The sequence below is a fragment of the Scyliorhinus torazame genome, chromosome 19 (genome assembly GCF_047496885.1).
Source record: "Scyliorhinus torazame isolate Kashiwa2021f chromosome 19, sScyTor2.1, whole genome shotgun sequence".
Lineage (NCBI taxonomy): Eukaryota > Metazoa > Chordata > Chondrichthyes > Carcharhiniformes > Scyliorhinidae > Scyliorhinus > Scyliorhinus torazame.
The window spans coordinates 77,658,981-77,675,986 of record NC_092725.1 but is presented as its reverse complement, the minus strand read 5'-3'; the positions used below and the strand labels follow the sequence as shown (position 1 = coordinate 77,675,986).

General features: G+C 44.9%; 1 protein-coding gene across 4 annotated transcripts in view; it reads left to right on the top strand.

Annotated features, from left to right (window-relative positions):
* LOC140396241 (protein FAM118A-like) overlaps positions 1–6,569 on the top strand; it is a 106,682-nt gene extending 100,113 nt beyond the window's left edge. For all 4 annotated transcript variants that reach the window (XM_072484576.1, XM_072484575.1, XM_072484573.1 and 1 more), the window contains one exon: positions 5,425–6,569. In XM_072484576.1, coding sequence (XP_072340677.1) covers positions 5,425–5,447 — 23 coding nt within the window. In that variant the 3' untranslated portion in view covers positions 5,448–6,569. The remainder of the gene's footprint in view (positions 1–5,424) is intronic.
* Positions 6,570–17,006: the final 10,437 nt, after the last annotated feature.

The following is a 17,006-nucleotide window of genomic DNA, read 5'->3' as shown; positions in this document are numbered from 1 at the left end:
AAAGGTTTTGCCCCCGTTGACTCCAGTTTTGCTAGGGCTCCTTGATACCACACTCGGTCAAATGCTGCCTTGATGTGAAGAGCAGTCATTCTCACCTCACCTCTGGAATTCAGCTCTTTTGTCCATGTTTGAACCAAGGCTCTAATGAGGTCAGGGGCTGAATGACCCTGGCGGAACCCAAACTGAGCATCAGTGAGCAGTTTATTGCTTAGCAAGTGTCACTTGATAGCGCTGTTGATGTCTCCTTCACTTTACTGATGATTGGATGTAGACTGATGGAATGGTAACTGGCTGGTTAGGATTTGTCCTATTTCTTCTGTACGGGACATACCGGGGCAATTTTCTATATTGCTGGATAGATGCTGGTGTTGTAGCTGTACTAGAACTGCTTGGCTAGTTCTGGCTTTTGCAATTTCTTGACATCACATGAAGTGAATTGAATTGGCCGAAGACTGACATGTGTGATGCTGGGAACCTCCTGAGGAGGCTGAGATGGATCATCTATTCTGCACTTCCAACTGAAGATTATTGCAAATGATGTGCTGGGCTCCTCCATCTTTGACGGTGGGGTATTTGTGGATCCTCCTTCTCCAGTGAGTTGTTCAATTGCCCACCAGCACTTACGACTGCAGGACTGTAGAGTTTGGATCTGGCCCATTGGTTGCAGAATTGCTTAGCTCTGTCAATTACTTGCTGCTTATTCTGTTTGGCATGCAAGTAGTCCTTTGTTTTAGCTTGACAAGGTTGACAGCTCATTTTTAGGTACACCTGGTCTTTCTCCTTGCATGCCCCCCTGCTCTCTTGGTTGATCCCCTGATTTGGTGGTAATTTGAGGGATATGCCAGGCCATGAAACTACAGACTGTAGTAGAGTACAATTTTGCTGCTGCTAATGGCCCACAACACCTCATGCGTGCCCAGTCTTCAGTTTCCAGATCTGTTTGAAGTCGCTCTTATGTAACATTGTTATAGTGCCACACAATACAATGTAAATGTAATGATATCAGTCTTGAGGCATTTTACAAGATTGTTGTAAAACAAAAAAATTAACACTGAGCCATTTAGATTTTTGGGTAGATGATCAGATGTTTGATCGAACAGGTAAGTATTAAGGAGCACTTTATGGGTGGATGGAGAGGCGAGGAGGTTTAAGAAAGCAAGTACAGAGCTTAAGACCTCAGCAGGTTGAAGGCATGGCTATTATTGGGGTAATTTGCAACAATCTTCATTCAGAAGTACTGAGTAATTAGAATTGGGGATACTTAGAACAGCATAGACATCTGAGGGCTGTGAGGTTGGAACATATTACAGAGAAAGGGAAGGCCATTGAGTGAGTTGCAAACAAGGATGAAAATTTTAAAATCGAGGCATCACTCAACCCAGATCTGATGCAGATTATGAACACGGGGATTGATGGGTGAATGGGACTTGGTGTGAGTTTGAACATTGGCAGCAGATTTTGGATGACATTGGACGGGATTCTCTAATCCTGCGGCCAAGTTCTGACGCGGCGTGAAAAGCGGCGCGAGCCACTCTGCGTCAAGTGGCAGGTGTCCACCCCTTCCTAGGGGGCTAGTACGGCGCCTGTGTGATGTCCGCAGCTCCGGCGCCCAAAAGCCGGCGCGCCACAGCCGGCATGAGTTCGCGCATGTGCGTGGGTTCCCGTCTCCGTGCCAGCCCCCGGGCAATATGGCAGAGCCCTACATGGGCCCAGCGCGGAGGAACATAAGGCCCCCATGGAACTAGCTCGCCTGCCGATCGGTAGGCCCTTATCGGAGGCCAGGCCACCGTGGAGGCACCCACTGGGACTGGATTCCCCTGCCCCCCCCCCCACCAGGACGGCCCCCGCAGACAGAACTCTGAAGTCCTGCCGGGCGGGACAATACATAACCTACGGTGGCGAGACTTGGCCCGTCGAGGTCCGGAGAATCGCTGGCGGTGATCCTGCGGGCGCCAGAGAATCGGCAAGCAGGCGGCGTGGCACGATTCCCCCCCCCCCCTCTGGCCGATTCTCCGACCCGGCGGCGGGTTCGGAGAATCCCACCCAATGTCAATGGAGTATGGAATGTGGAAGGCCAGCCAGGATTACATTGGATCGACAAGTTTAGGAATAATAGAAGCATGGGTGAAGGTTTCAGGAGCAGATGAGTTGAGATAGGATGGTATTTGGCAAAGTTTTGTTGGTGGAAACGGGCAGTCTTGCTGATGGTGTGGATGAGGGGTCAGAAGTGTATCCCGGGGACAAATATGACACTAAGGTTATGAATAGTTCAGTCTTGGCAGTTTCCAGGAAGAACGACAGTTGCTGGGGAATGGAGTTTGCCACAAGGACTGAACATAATGACATAACGAAGAAAGGTGTTGTTTCAAGAGGAAGTGGTTGGGGGATTTGGGGAAAGGGGAGGGGGTGGTGGTTTGCAGACAGTGACTGAGATTTGTTCTTTGTCCCACCCAAAGGGTGCCATCTTGGGTGGGCTCTGGTTTTCGTAGATTGGTGGGAGGATGGGAGCATCATTCCCCGTGGTGGTGATGGCTGAGTTGAGGGGGAGGAGGCTGAGAGATCCCTGGTCCATTTAGTGATATGGAATGTGTGAAGGCTGGGGGGCCCGGTAACACGGGTGGGTGTTTTGGCTCACTGGGACCAATGTGCTGTTTCAGGAGATCCACTTGCGGGTGAAGGACCAGGTAAGAGGGTTGGGTGGGTCAGGTGTTCCACTCGGGCATTGATAACAGGGCACGGGGGGGGTAGCAAGCTTGATTAACAAAAGAGTCCGGCTTTAGATGGTGAACTTTGCGTTTGAGAAAGATTGGGGCAGCTGATCCGTGGCGCTTTTTACACCGGGGCGGGGGCAGTTACTTGCGGTTTACTTTCTTTTTAATGGGGAGGTCTCTGTTGCAGGGGATAAAGAAAGCGGAACATTCTGTGATTTTATCTTGGACCATGCTCCGCACCTGGTGGATGAGGTTTTGGAGAGGGTTGGTATTCAGATGTGGGACTGTTAGCAAATCTGGGGTTTTGTGCAAAATTGGCAAGGATGAAGAATACATAGGGTTCTATAAGACTGAAGAGGCCTCGTCTTTGGCGTTGTGGGAGGCCTTGAAGGCAGTGGTGAGAGAATAGATAATTTTGTATAAGGCGCAGGTTGATAGGAAGACAAGGGAGGAACACCAACGGCTGCTGGATGAAATTTTGGAGGTAGACTGGAAGTATTCGGAGGACCCCACCCTAGAGCTCCTGGCCAACAGGAAGAAATTGCAGACGCAGTTGAATCTACTGTCCACAGATAAGGCGGTGTGTCAGCTGCGGCAAAGGGGACAATGTGCAAATATGGGGAGAAGGTCTGTCATTTGCTGACTGTCCAGTTGAGGCGGCAGGCAGCCTCCTGAGAGATTGGAGGTGGGCTGGTGTCTGCACCGGACAAGGTGAATGGGGCATTTGAGACGTTTTATGAAAGATATAGAACGGACCCACCAGAGGATAAGTTAGACATGGCGATGTTTATGGAGGGATTGGAGTGTCCTTCAGTGGAAGAGGATTGAGAAGGTTAGAGGATCCGTTGGGAGTTGAGGAAGTTCGGAAGGCAATAGGGAGTATGCATACTGGCAAGGCATTGGGACCAGATGGGTTCCCAGTGGAATTTTATCAAAAGTTTGCCGACATGTTGGCACCATTGTTGGTTGAGGCATTTGAAGATTCAATAGGGCATGGGTCGCTCACAGAGACGATAATGCAAGCATCCACCTCGCTCCTTTTAAATAAAGATAAGGATCCGGTGGAGTGTGGGTCATACCGACCAATCTCTTTATTGAATGTGGATGCAAAGATTTTGGCTAAGGTGTTGACGCTCGGGTAGGAGGAGTGTCTCCCTCGTTGTTGGGGAGGATCACACACTGTTCGTAAAGGATAGGCAGTTATCCTCTAATGTGCGGCGTCAGTTGAATGTGATTTTTGTCCCAGTTGGAAGGGGAGAAACAGGAGGTTATTTGGCATAGGGTGCAGAGAAGGATGTGGATTGGCGTAACTTGTTCGTGGTGTTGGAGCGGTTCAGGTTAGGGCCCATGTTTGCATTGTGGGTTAAGCTATTATATAAGCAACCTAAGGCCAGCGTCCGTACGAATAATGTGAGCTTCAGATATTTTCAGTTGCACAGGGAATATAGTGCCCTATATACCCTCACCTTGGGGTGCAGATGGCTTGGGATTGAGCCTGACTTTGTAAATTAAATTTTACGAGTCTGGCGAGTAGGGTTACGGCCGATCTACAGAGGTGGGATAGCCTCCAACTATCTTTTGCAGGTCGAGTTCAATCTGTGAAGATGAACATTCTGCCATGGTTTTTGTTTTTATTCCAATGTCTATTGTTTTTCTTAACAAAAGTGTGTTTTTCTGGTGGGGGGGGGGGGGGGGGGGGGGCGGCGGGGGCGGCGGGCGGGGGAGGCAAGGAGAGAGAGAGGAGAGGAGAGAGAGGTTGCCCGCTGAAAAGAAGGACAAGATCAATGTAGCCATGATTCAGAAAATGGTTCTGCAGAGGGACTGGCAGTCAGGGGCTTGGCGTTGCCCAGCTTGATACATTACTATTGGCCATTGAATGCAGAGAGGTTGTTGGGAAGGTGCGGGGTTCTGGACTTTGGATAGTTCTGACTTAGTTATGTGGTAAGTTACCCAGGAAATGTTAGATTAAACCAGGTCTGATACCTGGATAACTAAAGGACTGACACCCTCTCTCATGGCTTATACCGAATCTCTTGACTGCTACACTGACTCTCCCCTCCAACTCTCCAACCCGACTAGTTGCCACCATCTGCCTTCTCTCCCCAACACCTGATTACTCCCTGACCAACCGAACCACTGTTCCCCATCCTACTACCCTCTATAACTTTAAGGTCACCCACCCTAACCCCCCCCCCCCCCCCAACTCACTTAGTTTCTCACTGCAGATTTTCAAAGAAACTTCGGGACATTTAAACTATTACTTAGCAGAATATAGCATCTAGTGCCATAAAAAGGGATATAGCTTCTGTGGGGATTCTCTCCTCTGTTCTTGCCACTGACTGAATTTTGCAAGATCGTCCATCAGAAAATTGCCCTAAAAATCAGAGGAAGGTAAGTGTGTTTTTATTTTTGTTGAATCAGGGTCAGAAATAGGGGTTCCAACTCTGAACAGAACATTTGGGTCATGGTCTCATAACACTTTGATGCCATGGATTAAATCTGAACTGAGATATTGAGAAAGCTTGTAAAAGATGCTGTAATTAAATAAATAAATAATAAAATGGAGAAGAGAAATGAAAGGGAACTGGACTGCTGGAACAATAAAATGCAGAAAAGAGAATTTTGAATGAGAAAGAGGATAAGATATGAAAGTACAGGAAGATTGAACAAAAGTTTCAGATTGAAGGAATAAATGTTTAAAATTTCATTACAGATACAGATTTTGAAGGACCATAAATTGTCCAAATAAAGTACCTTCACCAAAGTGCCATATCCCACTCCATGATGTTGGATGCATCGAAAAGGGACTGAAAACCTTTATTCGTATCAGCACAAGTTGATTTGGTAACTTCATAGAATAAGAACAGTACTTTGTAACTGTTGAGCAGTTGTTACAACCATTAAATGCAATCAGTGGCTCTCCTGCCTTCATGGACTTAACTATTTATTGTGGTGCCTCGGGAAACAAAGTCTGGACATTGTTGCTCTTTTACCAAACGGGACTTGGTGAGAAAACATCCAGATATAGCACACATTTGTTTGATTTTTATGTTTTTACTAAAATAACTATTTTAGATGTATAAATGTTGGATGCTTTGTTCTTCCCTGAAACTCATCTGTTCAATGTGATATGGAATAATTGAAGTAAATTTAGCATTTCCACACTAGAACTATGGTTCTAATCAGTAGGTGAGAGCGAGGCTTGCTCTATTTGAATTGTATATTCTGGTTGATTGCAGAATGGGGTGGATTGAAGAAAAAAGTCTGACATACAGATTGAACAATCTGTTCTCATCAAGAGTATAAAGTGTAATCTTGTAAAATGGGAAGTAGCATGTAAATTGTGCATAAGTTTGAAAGAAATACCAGGCCTTTAGTATGGTCTTGCTTATTCTTTGAATGCAGAATGTTTGGGGAAAATCACAGCCTACTGTGTTTCTTTACTGTATGTTTCAAGTTCAAGTCAAAAAATCAAAGCTGACACTCTAATGCAGAATTCAGGGAGTGCTGCATTGTTGACATTCTTGTCTTTTGGATAAGACGTTAAACTAAGGACCCATCTGCTGTCTCGGGTGGATGTAAAGGCACTATTTTAAAGAAGAACAGAGGAGTTCTCCCTGGTGTCCTGGCTAATATTTATCTTCAATCAGATCACAAAACCAGATTATACGGTCAGTGATATTTTCTGCACATGTTGGCTGCTGCATTTCCCGCATTATAACCTTAACAAACACTTCAAAAAGTTATTCATTGGCTGTAAAGCATTGGAGACATCCAATGGGTGCGAAAAGCAATGTACCTTTTAGACATGTCATCTTCTCTATCCTGAATGAAATAAAAAATAGCGAAAGACCTGTATTTATATAGTGACTTTTATGACTTCCATGGCCTAAAGTGTTTTACATTGAATGAGGTACTTTTGAATTGGCTTCAATTTGCAGTGTGGGGAAAGGTCTTGTTCTGGATCCAAACCTGAACTATGTTTCTGTTAGCACCTGCATGACAATGAAGTTGATATGATACCATTGTTATATTCAATTTAAAAGCAACTCAAAAGTTGAAGGCAAATGATAGATTTGCATAAATGAATTTTTAATATGGAGAAGGAACTATATCAAAAACACAAGGAAGGTCATGACAATGGTAGCTAATATTTTCCCCTTTGTGCCCCAACTCCATCTGTTCATCTTTCATCATGGAACGGAATTGCACAGTTCATGAGTTGGTAATGTGTGAAGAAATGCATTAATAATTAATTTCACGTATTTTTCTTGGTATGATGTACACTTCACTTTCAAAGCAAGTGTTGGAAGTTTGGACAAGAAGGCAAGTTTCCAGAAGCATTCGCAACATGGTACTGTTTTCCAGAAAGAGAAATTAAATTGTGGCAGGTAAAACATGGCCACTCGAATTATTTTTGAAACAAGTGTTAGTCCTTGACAAGTTTCAAATTCATCTACTGTTAAACCCAATGTTGAAGATCTAATGCGAGACGAATAGTTGAGATGTACCTTTCTCATATCTAGGAGCATCTGCTGTAATGTTCTTTGCAGTTAAGGGAAGTTGACCTAAAAAGAATGAGGTACTGATGATGCTGTTTAATTTGAGTTGTCTTTGCACTTGGAGCATCTCCTTGTTTGGTCCCATTATCTTGGTGTCAAAGTATTGGGACAGAGCTTGCTGTTCACCAGAGGGTGGCACGGTGGTGCAGTGGTTAGCACTACCGCCTCACGGCGCGGAGACCCCGGGTTTGATCCCGGCCCCAGGTCACTGTCCGTGTGGAGTTTGCACATTCTCCCCATGTCTGCTTGGGCCTCGCCCCCACAACCCAAAGATGTGCAGAGTAGGTGGATTGGCCATGCTAAATTGCCCTTAATTGGAAAAATAATAATTGGGTACTCTAAATTTCAAAAACAGTTGCTGTTCACCTGGCATACAAATTATCGCTTGTTGAATATTTCTGAAAAGAGAGTCATAATGCCAAAGCTTTTTGTTTCGCACTCATCAAGTGAGTGCCTGAATCAGCTTAAGAACTTCTGATTTTACCTTCATTTGCTCCCCAAAGAGATTTTGCTCTTTAAAAGAAATGTTTGAGCATTTCACTTATGGGTTATTGGCAAATCCTGGGCTAACTGAACAGAAGATCTGGTGGCGCAAATGTTCAAGGCTACTGAATATTGATTACTGGAGTCCTGTGGCAATCTGCATAATATTTTATGTAGATGTATGTCCAGCATGTGAAAGTTGAATCTGGCACCTGGCACCAGTTAGTGGATGCCCTGATTTTTTTTTTCACACTGCCATACTTAAATTGACTTTTGAGTAGGATAGTGGAGGCAAAAGCCTCTGAATAATTTGAGAAATAATCAACAAAGGTTAATGTGTTTTGAGAATGCTTGTTCTTTCTGCAAGATGAAGATAATGAATTCTTTTCATTCACATTTACCGTGATCATTTGAATATTGTTGAAGAATCCATGTTTGGTGAAATCAAGAGGGCCTACCTCCATGGCCAGACAAACTTTTGGTATAGGAATGTGCCGTGAGGATAAACTGATGTAAGGTGTCTCTCTCTCTCCATTCAAATTTTAGTTCCACCGTGTGTTGGGAGGGGAAAACTGGAAGCTGAAAATTTGAGTTAATCACATTGTGCTTTGATACATTTATCAAAGGAAATTTGCTGTGGTTCTTCAGGGACACTATCTGCATAGCCTCCATTCTCCTGAAACTTAGAATCAGGAAGTGTTTGTAATACAGTACTGTGGTGATTATATGTAATTGCTTTGAATAGACCAGCAATACTGGTGAAGTTGTCACCTACTGGAACATGAAGGCCCAAATTTTGTGGTCAGCTGTGAAAGCAACAGTGCTCCCCATTGACCTCGAACAAGCTTCCCCAAATATTTAGGGATTTCTGTGACGCACGCCTTAAATCTGACAACAGGTTAAGATTCTCAGGCATGCAACATTATGATATCAGCAAGCAGGGTAAGTAATTGAAGTATTCTCATGGGCAGTGAACCAAAAACATTTAAAAACACTTTTTCTCCCTTTTTAATTTAATTTATTGGATTTAGAAAGAAGCTGAAGTAGCACTAAACATTCTTTAAAAAGTCACAGTATTTTAACATAGTGGATTCTTTTTGCCAGAATGGAGAGCTTTGATGTTCCTCAGATATAAAATTAGCTTTTTGGAGCCAATTAGGGTGCTTGGTAGTAATTAGGAAGTTAATATGTAGTTGCATCTCATTCAACAAGCTCAAGTTTTGAAATTTTTTTACAGTAAGATTTACCAGTGTGGAATGGTAGACGTTCTTGTCAATTCATAAATTTCCCATTGATTGCAGTCAACTGCACACTCTGTGCAGAATTGTAGAATCACTGACAGCAACTTCAGGGATTAGGCAGCCATGGCTGACAAAGGAAGTCAGGGAATGCATCAAAGCAAAAGAGAAAGCCTATAATGTGGCAAAGAGTAGTGGGAAGTCAGAAGATTGGGAAGGCTACAAAAACAAACAGGATAACAAAGAGAGAGATAAGGAAAGAGAGGATCAAATTTGAAGGTAGGCTAGCCAGTAACATTAGGAATGATAGTAAAAGTTTCTTTAAATACATTAAAAACAAACGGGAGGCAAAAGTTGACATTGGGCCGCTCCAAAACGATGCTGGTAATTTTGTGATGGGAGACAAGGAAATAGCTGAGGAACTGAATAAGTACTTTGCGTCAGTCTTCACAGTAGAAGAAAGACATGAGTAATATCCCAATAATTCCGGAGAGTCAGGGGGCAGAGTTGAATATGGTAGCCATCACAAAGGAGAAAGTGCTAGAGAAACTAAGAGGTCTAAAAATTGATAAATCTCCGGGCCCAGATGGGCTACGTCCTAGAGTTCTAAAGGAGATAGCTGAAGAAATAGTGGAGGCGTTAGTTATGATCTTTCAAAAGTCACTGGAGTCAGGGAAAGTCCCAGAGGATTGGAAAATCGCTGTTGTAACCCCCCTGTTCAAGAAGGGAACAGGGAAAAAGATGGAAAATTATAGGCCAATTAGCCTAACCTCGGTTGTTGGCAAGATTCTAGAATCCATTGTTAAGGATGAGATTTCTAAATTCTTGGGAGTGCAGGCTCGGATTAACACAAGTCAGCAGGGATTTAGTAAGGGGAGGTCATGCCTGACAAACCTGTTAGAGTTCTTTGAAGAGATAACAAATAGGTTAGACCAAGGAGAGCCAATGGATGTTATCTATCTTGACTTCCAAAAGGCCTTTGATAAGGTGCCTCACGGGAGACTGCTGAGTAAAATAAGGGCCCATGGTATTCGAGGCAAGGTACTAACATGGATTGACGATTGGCTGTCAGGCAGAAGGCAGAGAGTTGGGATAAAAGGTTCTTTTTCGGAATGGCAACCGGTGACGAGTGGTGTCCCGCAGGGTTCAGTGTTGGGGCCACAGCTGTTCTCTTTATATATTAACGATCTAGATGACGGGACTGAGGGCATTCTGGCTAAGTTTGCCGATGATACAAAGATAGGTGGAGGGGCAGGTAGTATGGAGGAGGTGGGGAGGCTGCAGAAAGATTTAGTTTAGGAGAGTGGTCCAAGAAATGGCTGATGAAATTCAACGTGGGCAAGTGCGAGGTCTTGCACTTTGGAAAAAAGAATAGAGGCGTGGACTATTTTCTAAACGGTGACAAAATTCATAATGCTGAAGTGCAAAGGGACTTGGGAGTCCTAGTCCAGGATTCTCTAAAGGTAAACTTGCAGGTTGAGTCCGTGATTAAGAAAGCAAATGCAATGTTGTCATTCATCTCAAGAGGCTTGGAATATAAAAGCAGGGATGTATTTCTGAAGCTTTATAAAGCATTAGTTAGGCCCCATTTAGAATATTGTGAGCAATTTTGGGCCCCACACCTCAGGAAGGACATACTGGCACTGGAGCAGGTCCAGCGGAGATTCACACGGATGATCCCAGGAATGGTAGGCCTAACATACGATGAACGTCTGAGGATCCTGATTTATATTCATTGGAGTTTAGGAGGTTGAGGGGAGATCTAATAGAAACTTACAAGATAATGAATGGCTTAGATAGGGTGGATGTAGGGAAGTTGTTTCCATTAGCAGGGGAGACGGACCCGGGGGCACAGCCTTAGAATAAAAGGGAGTCACTTTAGAACAGAGATGAGGAGAAATTTCTTCAGCCAGAGAGTGGTGGGTCTGTGGAATTCATTGCCAGAGGGCGGTGGAGGCCGGGACGTTGAGTGTCTTTAAGACAGAAGTTGATAAATTCTTGATTTCTCGAGGAATTAAGGTCTATGGAGAGAGAGCGGGTAAATGGAGTTGAAATCAGCCATGATTGAATGGTGGAGTGGACTTGATGGACCGAATGGCCTTACTTCCGCTCCTATGTCTTATGGTCTTACACTGAACTCAGCTCAACACGACCAAAAACAAATATTGACACTATTTGTGCATTGATTTAGCAACCTATTCAATGTTCTATGCCACGTTGATTGACGCATGGCAGCACAGTGGTTAGCACTGTTGCTTCACAGTGCCAGGGACCCGGATTTGATTCCCGGCTTGGGTCACTATCTGTGCGCTCCTCGTGTCTGCATGGGTTTCATTTGGGTGCTCTGGTTTCCTCCCATAAGTCCCGAAAGACATGCTTGTTAGGTGAATTGGACATTCTGAATTCTCCCTCCGTGTACCCGAAGAGGCGCTGTAGTCTGGCGGCGAGAGGATTTTCACAGTAACTTCATTGCAGTGTTAATGTAAGTCTACTTGTGACAATAATAAAGATTATTATTATTGTTGATACAAATTATTTTAATGTCAAATATGAAGCAGTCTGCATGGGTCTCTGCCCCATAACCCAAAGATGTACAGGGCAGGTGGATTGGCCACGCTAAATTGCCCCTTAATTGGAAAATAAAATAATTGGGTACTTTAAATTTATGTTTAAAAAAAGTATGAAACAAAAACATACTCCCTACTTGTTGCTATGCCAATGAGTATGTAAAGTAATTGTTCGCAGATAATTAATACAGCATTAGAATTCACCGCTCAAAAATGAACATTGAGTACAAGGTTCTTGTTGCGTGTTTGCTAACTTCAATCTTCTTGTCTGATCCCTTCCAATAGCTGATAACATCTAGGAGCATAATTTGAAATCCACTTGTTTTAATAAAAATAAAACATTTTGTGTTTCAATAGATCTGTATTACAAATCCTTTTCATGCCATTTTGTACAGTATACATATATTGGACCAGCATTTTATCTGAAGGAAATTACATATTTTTCACCCCAAATGGGATGCTTCATGCCTATTTAAAATACGTATTTTCTTATAAAATGTTTTTATGTGTTTGCTTTGTAAAGTTAGCAATAATGCCAAAATTACCAAGTGGGGGTACTTTGACTAAAGATCAGTGCTTTTCAATAAACAGGAATGTATTCTTTGCGGTAAATTTATGAGGTAATGAGTCTTAGTTTAATTATATTCAAGATCCTCTACAAGGAAGATTGAGTGGAAAAGAATAGTTAGATGGGTGTGGGGTTGGGAAAGTACTTGGAACAGTTTGTCTGATTTTTTTAATAGGTTTTTAAATTAATCAGAAGTGATCTTGCATTGATTTAAATGCAGAATAATTATTTGAAGAAAATTTAAACATGGAAAAAATTTGCCTGATGAAGATAAATGCAATTAAAATTTGAAGCCATTGACTTTGGGCCAGAATTTATGCCTTTAACTCTATCTAACTAATGTTGCATCTTTATAATTGTAGGCATTTTTCAGAAGGCTTTCGATAAGGTCCCTGTTATGAAAATTGGCACGTTACAGATTACATAGAATGTACAGTGCAGAAGGAGGCCATCGAGTCTGCACCAACCCACTTAAGCCCTCACTTCCACCCTATCCCCGTAACCCAATAACCCCATCTAACTTTTTTGGTCACTAAGGGAAATTTATCATGGCCAATCCACCTAACCTGCACGTCTTTGGACTGTGGGAGGAAACCTGAGCACCCAGAGGAAACCCACGCAGACACTGGGAGAACGTGCAGACTCCGCACAGACAGTGACCCAGCGGGGAATCGAACCTGGGACCCTGGTGCTGTGAAGCCACAGAGCTATCCACTTGTGCTACCGTGCTGCCCTTTTGTGCCTTCGCTGAACCAGGAAGAGACATTTCCTCGACTTAGTCAACTAAGTGGTATTGTGTGGTAACTATTAGCTGGATTTGACCTATGTAAAATCACGAAACTTGGATGTTGCTTGGGAAAAGGGGTGTCTCAGTGAGTTCAGTAACATGAATATCTTTTGGGAACAAGAGGTAACTTCAGCTAAAATGGCATATTTGGTTATAATAATGTTTATTATTGTCACAAGTAGACTTACATTAACGTTACTGTGAAAATCCCCTTTTCGCCACAGCATGTTCGGGTATAGAGGGAGAATTCAGAATGTCCAATTCACCTAACAGCATGTCTTTTGGGACTTGTGGGAGGAAACCAGAGCACCCAGCGGAAACCCATGCAGACACGGAGAACATACAGACTCCGCACCGACAGTGACCCAAGCGGGAATCGAACCTGGCGCTGTGAAGCAACAATGCTAACCACTGTGCTACCGTGCTGCCAATGCGTGTCATACTGTATATTAGTCTTTTGTAATTTTTTCCTTTAACTTTAATAAATATTCTGTATTATTTACACAACGACTGCACTGGTTCCTCACTGGGTTGTACATTGTTCCTCACATTATTTCCTAGAGATATGCATCACTAAGAACCAGTGTTTCAAGTTATCTTTCTGGGTTTTGAGACACTCACAGTGGGGTTCTTAACAGTCCATCACACGGACTTCTGGTGGCAGCTATGCGGTGAGCTTTTGCCAGGGAACTTGGTTTTTGGTTATTTTCGCCAAGTTTATGGGTGATGTTTGGGGGGGAATTTGTGGTGATAAGGTCCCCACATAAAAGTAATGTTCAACAAATATAACACGAGGCAGCAGTTGAGCTTTGTTGGTGGAGAAACTGGCAGAGGCTCTTGCTGTGTCTGTGACTTTGATCTCTCCGTAGACAGCCATGATGCTGGCAAACTTCTTGGCAGATTAATTTAAAAAGCAACAGCAGGTTCTGAGGACCTTGAGAAGGCCAAATCTGTGCCATCTTGGAGAAGATATTGGAAGGGAGAAGAGCAAGGTGCGGTGATACAAAGGGTGGAGGTGGCTGTCTTGGACCAGAGTGACCTAATTGTTTCCCTGGACGGGGAGGTGGCATTCATGGCTGAAGGGCATAAAATCTTGAAGGCAGACTTCCGGTGACGGCGGGCGGGAGGTGGCCGCACAATGGAGGGCTCCCGTTCGGCAACTGCATTTTCAGGGCTTTAAGCCCGGTCCCAGGGTCCGCGGAGGCAGCAGAAGCAGGGAGAAGGCACAGTGAAGACACGGGGGGGGGGGGGGGGGGAAAGAACAAAGAAAAATGTCGAGGGTGAGCAAGAAAACGGCCAAAAAAAAAACAGCTGGAGGTCTGTCGGGGAGTGGAAAGGTCACCGCGGGGTCACCAGGAAAAGTGGAGGCTGGAGCACCAGGGAAGGCCGCACTGCTTACGGCTGAAGAAATAACTATGGTGATGGCTGCGGAATTTGAAAAGTAGTTGGCGCAGATTGCGAAATGCATGGAGACGGCGAGGAAGGAGATGAGGGAGGTTTTGAGTGTGCTGGTGGAGGAGGCGGTTTCCCCGGTGAGGACGGAGGTGGCGAGCGCAGTGGCAGAGGTGTGAGAGCAAGGGGAGGCGCTGAAGGAAGTGGAGGAGACGTTATTGCAGCACGGTGATCAACTTGCCTCGATGGGGAAAGAGATGCGGAAGGTGATGGATACTAACACGGATCTGCGAGGAAAAATGGAAGACCTGGAAAACCGATCCAGGCGACAGAATTTGAGGATTGTGGGGCTGCCCGAAGGAGTTGAAGGACCGAAGCCGACTGAGTATTTTGCCGCGATGCTGGCAAAACTATTGGGGGAGGGGGAGGATCCCTCCCGATATGAACTGGATCGGGCTCATCGGTCGTGGAGGCCTGTACCAAAGGCGAGTGAGCCACCAAGGGCAGTGACTCTGTGCTTCCGTAGGTACAGGGTGAAGAAGGTCCTGAGCTGGGCCAAGCAGAAGCGGGTGGTGCAGTGGGCTGGAGCTGGTATACGTGTATACCAGGACTTTACGGTGGAGCTGGCAAGGAGGCGGGCTGCCTTCAACCGGGTGAAGAGGGCACTGTACATTATTAGCAAGGTGCGGTGCGGCATTGTATATCCAGCGAAGCTGAGGGTGACTTACAAGCTCGGACTTTTATTTTGGAACGGCGGAAGCAGCGGAGGAGTTTGCGAAGGCAGAAGGACTGTGGCAGAACTGACAAATTGAGGAATGGCCATGTGCCGATGTAACCTCATGACTGTATTTTCTTCTTTTTTGTATCACTGCGCGAGGGTGTAGAGATTAAAGGAGCCAATGTGGTATATATTTGGACAAGGGAAGGGACGGGACTTTCACTCGAAATGAGAGTTCTTTGGGGAGTAGGTGGATATGCGGGCTTTGTGTGCTAAAAGGGGATCTTTGGGCTTTCCTAGGGCCGGGCAAGTGGGAAAGGGACCCGGGCGGGGGCCACTACGCTGGCCGGTTTAAGCCGGCCAGTGAACGGGAGTGAGGTGGGGCTGCGGCCATCGGAGCCTGGCAGAACAGGGTCCGAGTGGTCTAGCCGGGGTGTAAAGTTGGGGTGAAGGAACCGAGGTTGGGAGGAGGAGTTTTACAAGAGGCAGTGGACGGGAGGAGCTGGAGACCTGCGGTGGTGGAGCTGTGTAAGATTAAGGGTGACTACGGGTAATCCCTGATTCCTTTTTGTCATTTGTTTATGTAAACATGCGGGTTGATGTTCGGGGGTTGGTGGGTAGATGGGATCCTTGTTATTATGGGGACTGACATATCTTGCTGATTATTGTTTATTGTTGATGGATGTAAATGTGGGAGAAAATGTGAAAAAGGAGAATAAAAAAATCTTGAAGACAAAAGTGGACGATCTGGAAAACCCACTCCAGTCGGCAAAATTTAAGAATTGTTGGGCTGCCGAAGGGCCCAAATCCTACAGATTATATGTCCAAGATATTTGGGAAGATGGTGGAGGAGGGGGGGAAATTACCATCCCCTCCTGAATTGGACTGGGCCCATCGATCGCTGAGGCAGAAGCCCCAATTTGGGGAACCACCAAGCGAGATGCTTCGTCAGGTTCCACGGGAACCAAGACAAAGGACAGGACCTGAGGTGGGTGAAGGAGCATCGAGACTCTAGATGGGATGTGGGAGCGGAGCTGGCCAGAAGCGTGTGGCATTCAACAAGGCCAAGTTGTACATAAGTATTGTGCGATTTGGTGTGGTGTACCCGGCCCATCTTCGAGTGACTTTTGGAGAGTGGTGGTTTCTGGGCAAGTTGTATTTTTGGTCGTTTGTGGGATGGGTGTTGGTTTTCCTTTTCCCTCCATCTTTTTATATTAAAGTTGGATGTGGGCGAGCGCTGGTTGTTGGAATAATTTATTTTTCTGGTTTTACCCTGAGCGGAGGTGACCTTGCTAGCTGAAAAGTTAGTTAACAACAGCGGAGTAGTGGAAGTATCTGCAGCTCATTACTTTAGGGATTTTTCTTTTAAGTAATGAGCTTAAGATTTTTGTTGTTTTCTCCTTTTGGCTGTTTGTTTATTGGGTTGAGATATGGCTGAGAGGCGAAGTGGGAGGAGTAAAATGCTGACCGTGACAAATTCTTTGTCTTCGTTCAGGTCAGATGGGGAGCCCCATTCAGACCCCTGTGGAGATTCTGGATATTTAGCTGGAGCTATCCTTCAACCTGTACAAGAGGTTAAAGGACGTCCTCTCACTAAGAACCACCCTACGTCTGCACCCTCAAATCCAGCTCAATTGAACCAAGTCTCACCGGTGTCTCCTGAATCACCAGTGGTTCTATGCAGATCACAGCGTAGTTCCTGAAAGACTAACGTATTAGTTGCGACATCTTATGCCTCTCCTTAAGGGGAATTGAAATTTAAGTGGTTGGGGGGGGGGGGGGGGGGGGGCGCGAGCGAAGAAGAGCATTTGATTGTGTATGGAAAGCTTTAACAAAAGTGCGCATGTATATGTGACATCGGGAGCGTGGGGTTGCGCATGTTTTCAGTTTAGCCATGAGGAGCTTGTGCACAGTTGTGTTAAGCTGCTGCTGGTATCCAAAGTCAAACTATTATTACCTCCCATGTTTGCTGAAGAAGAT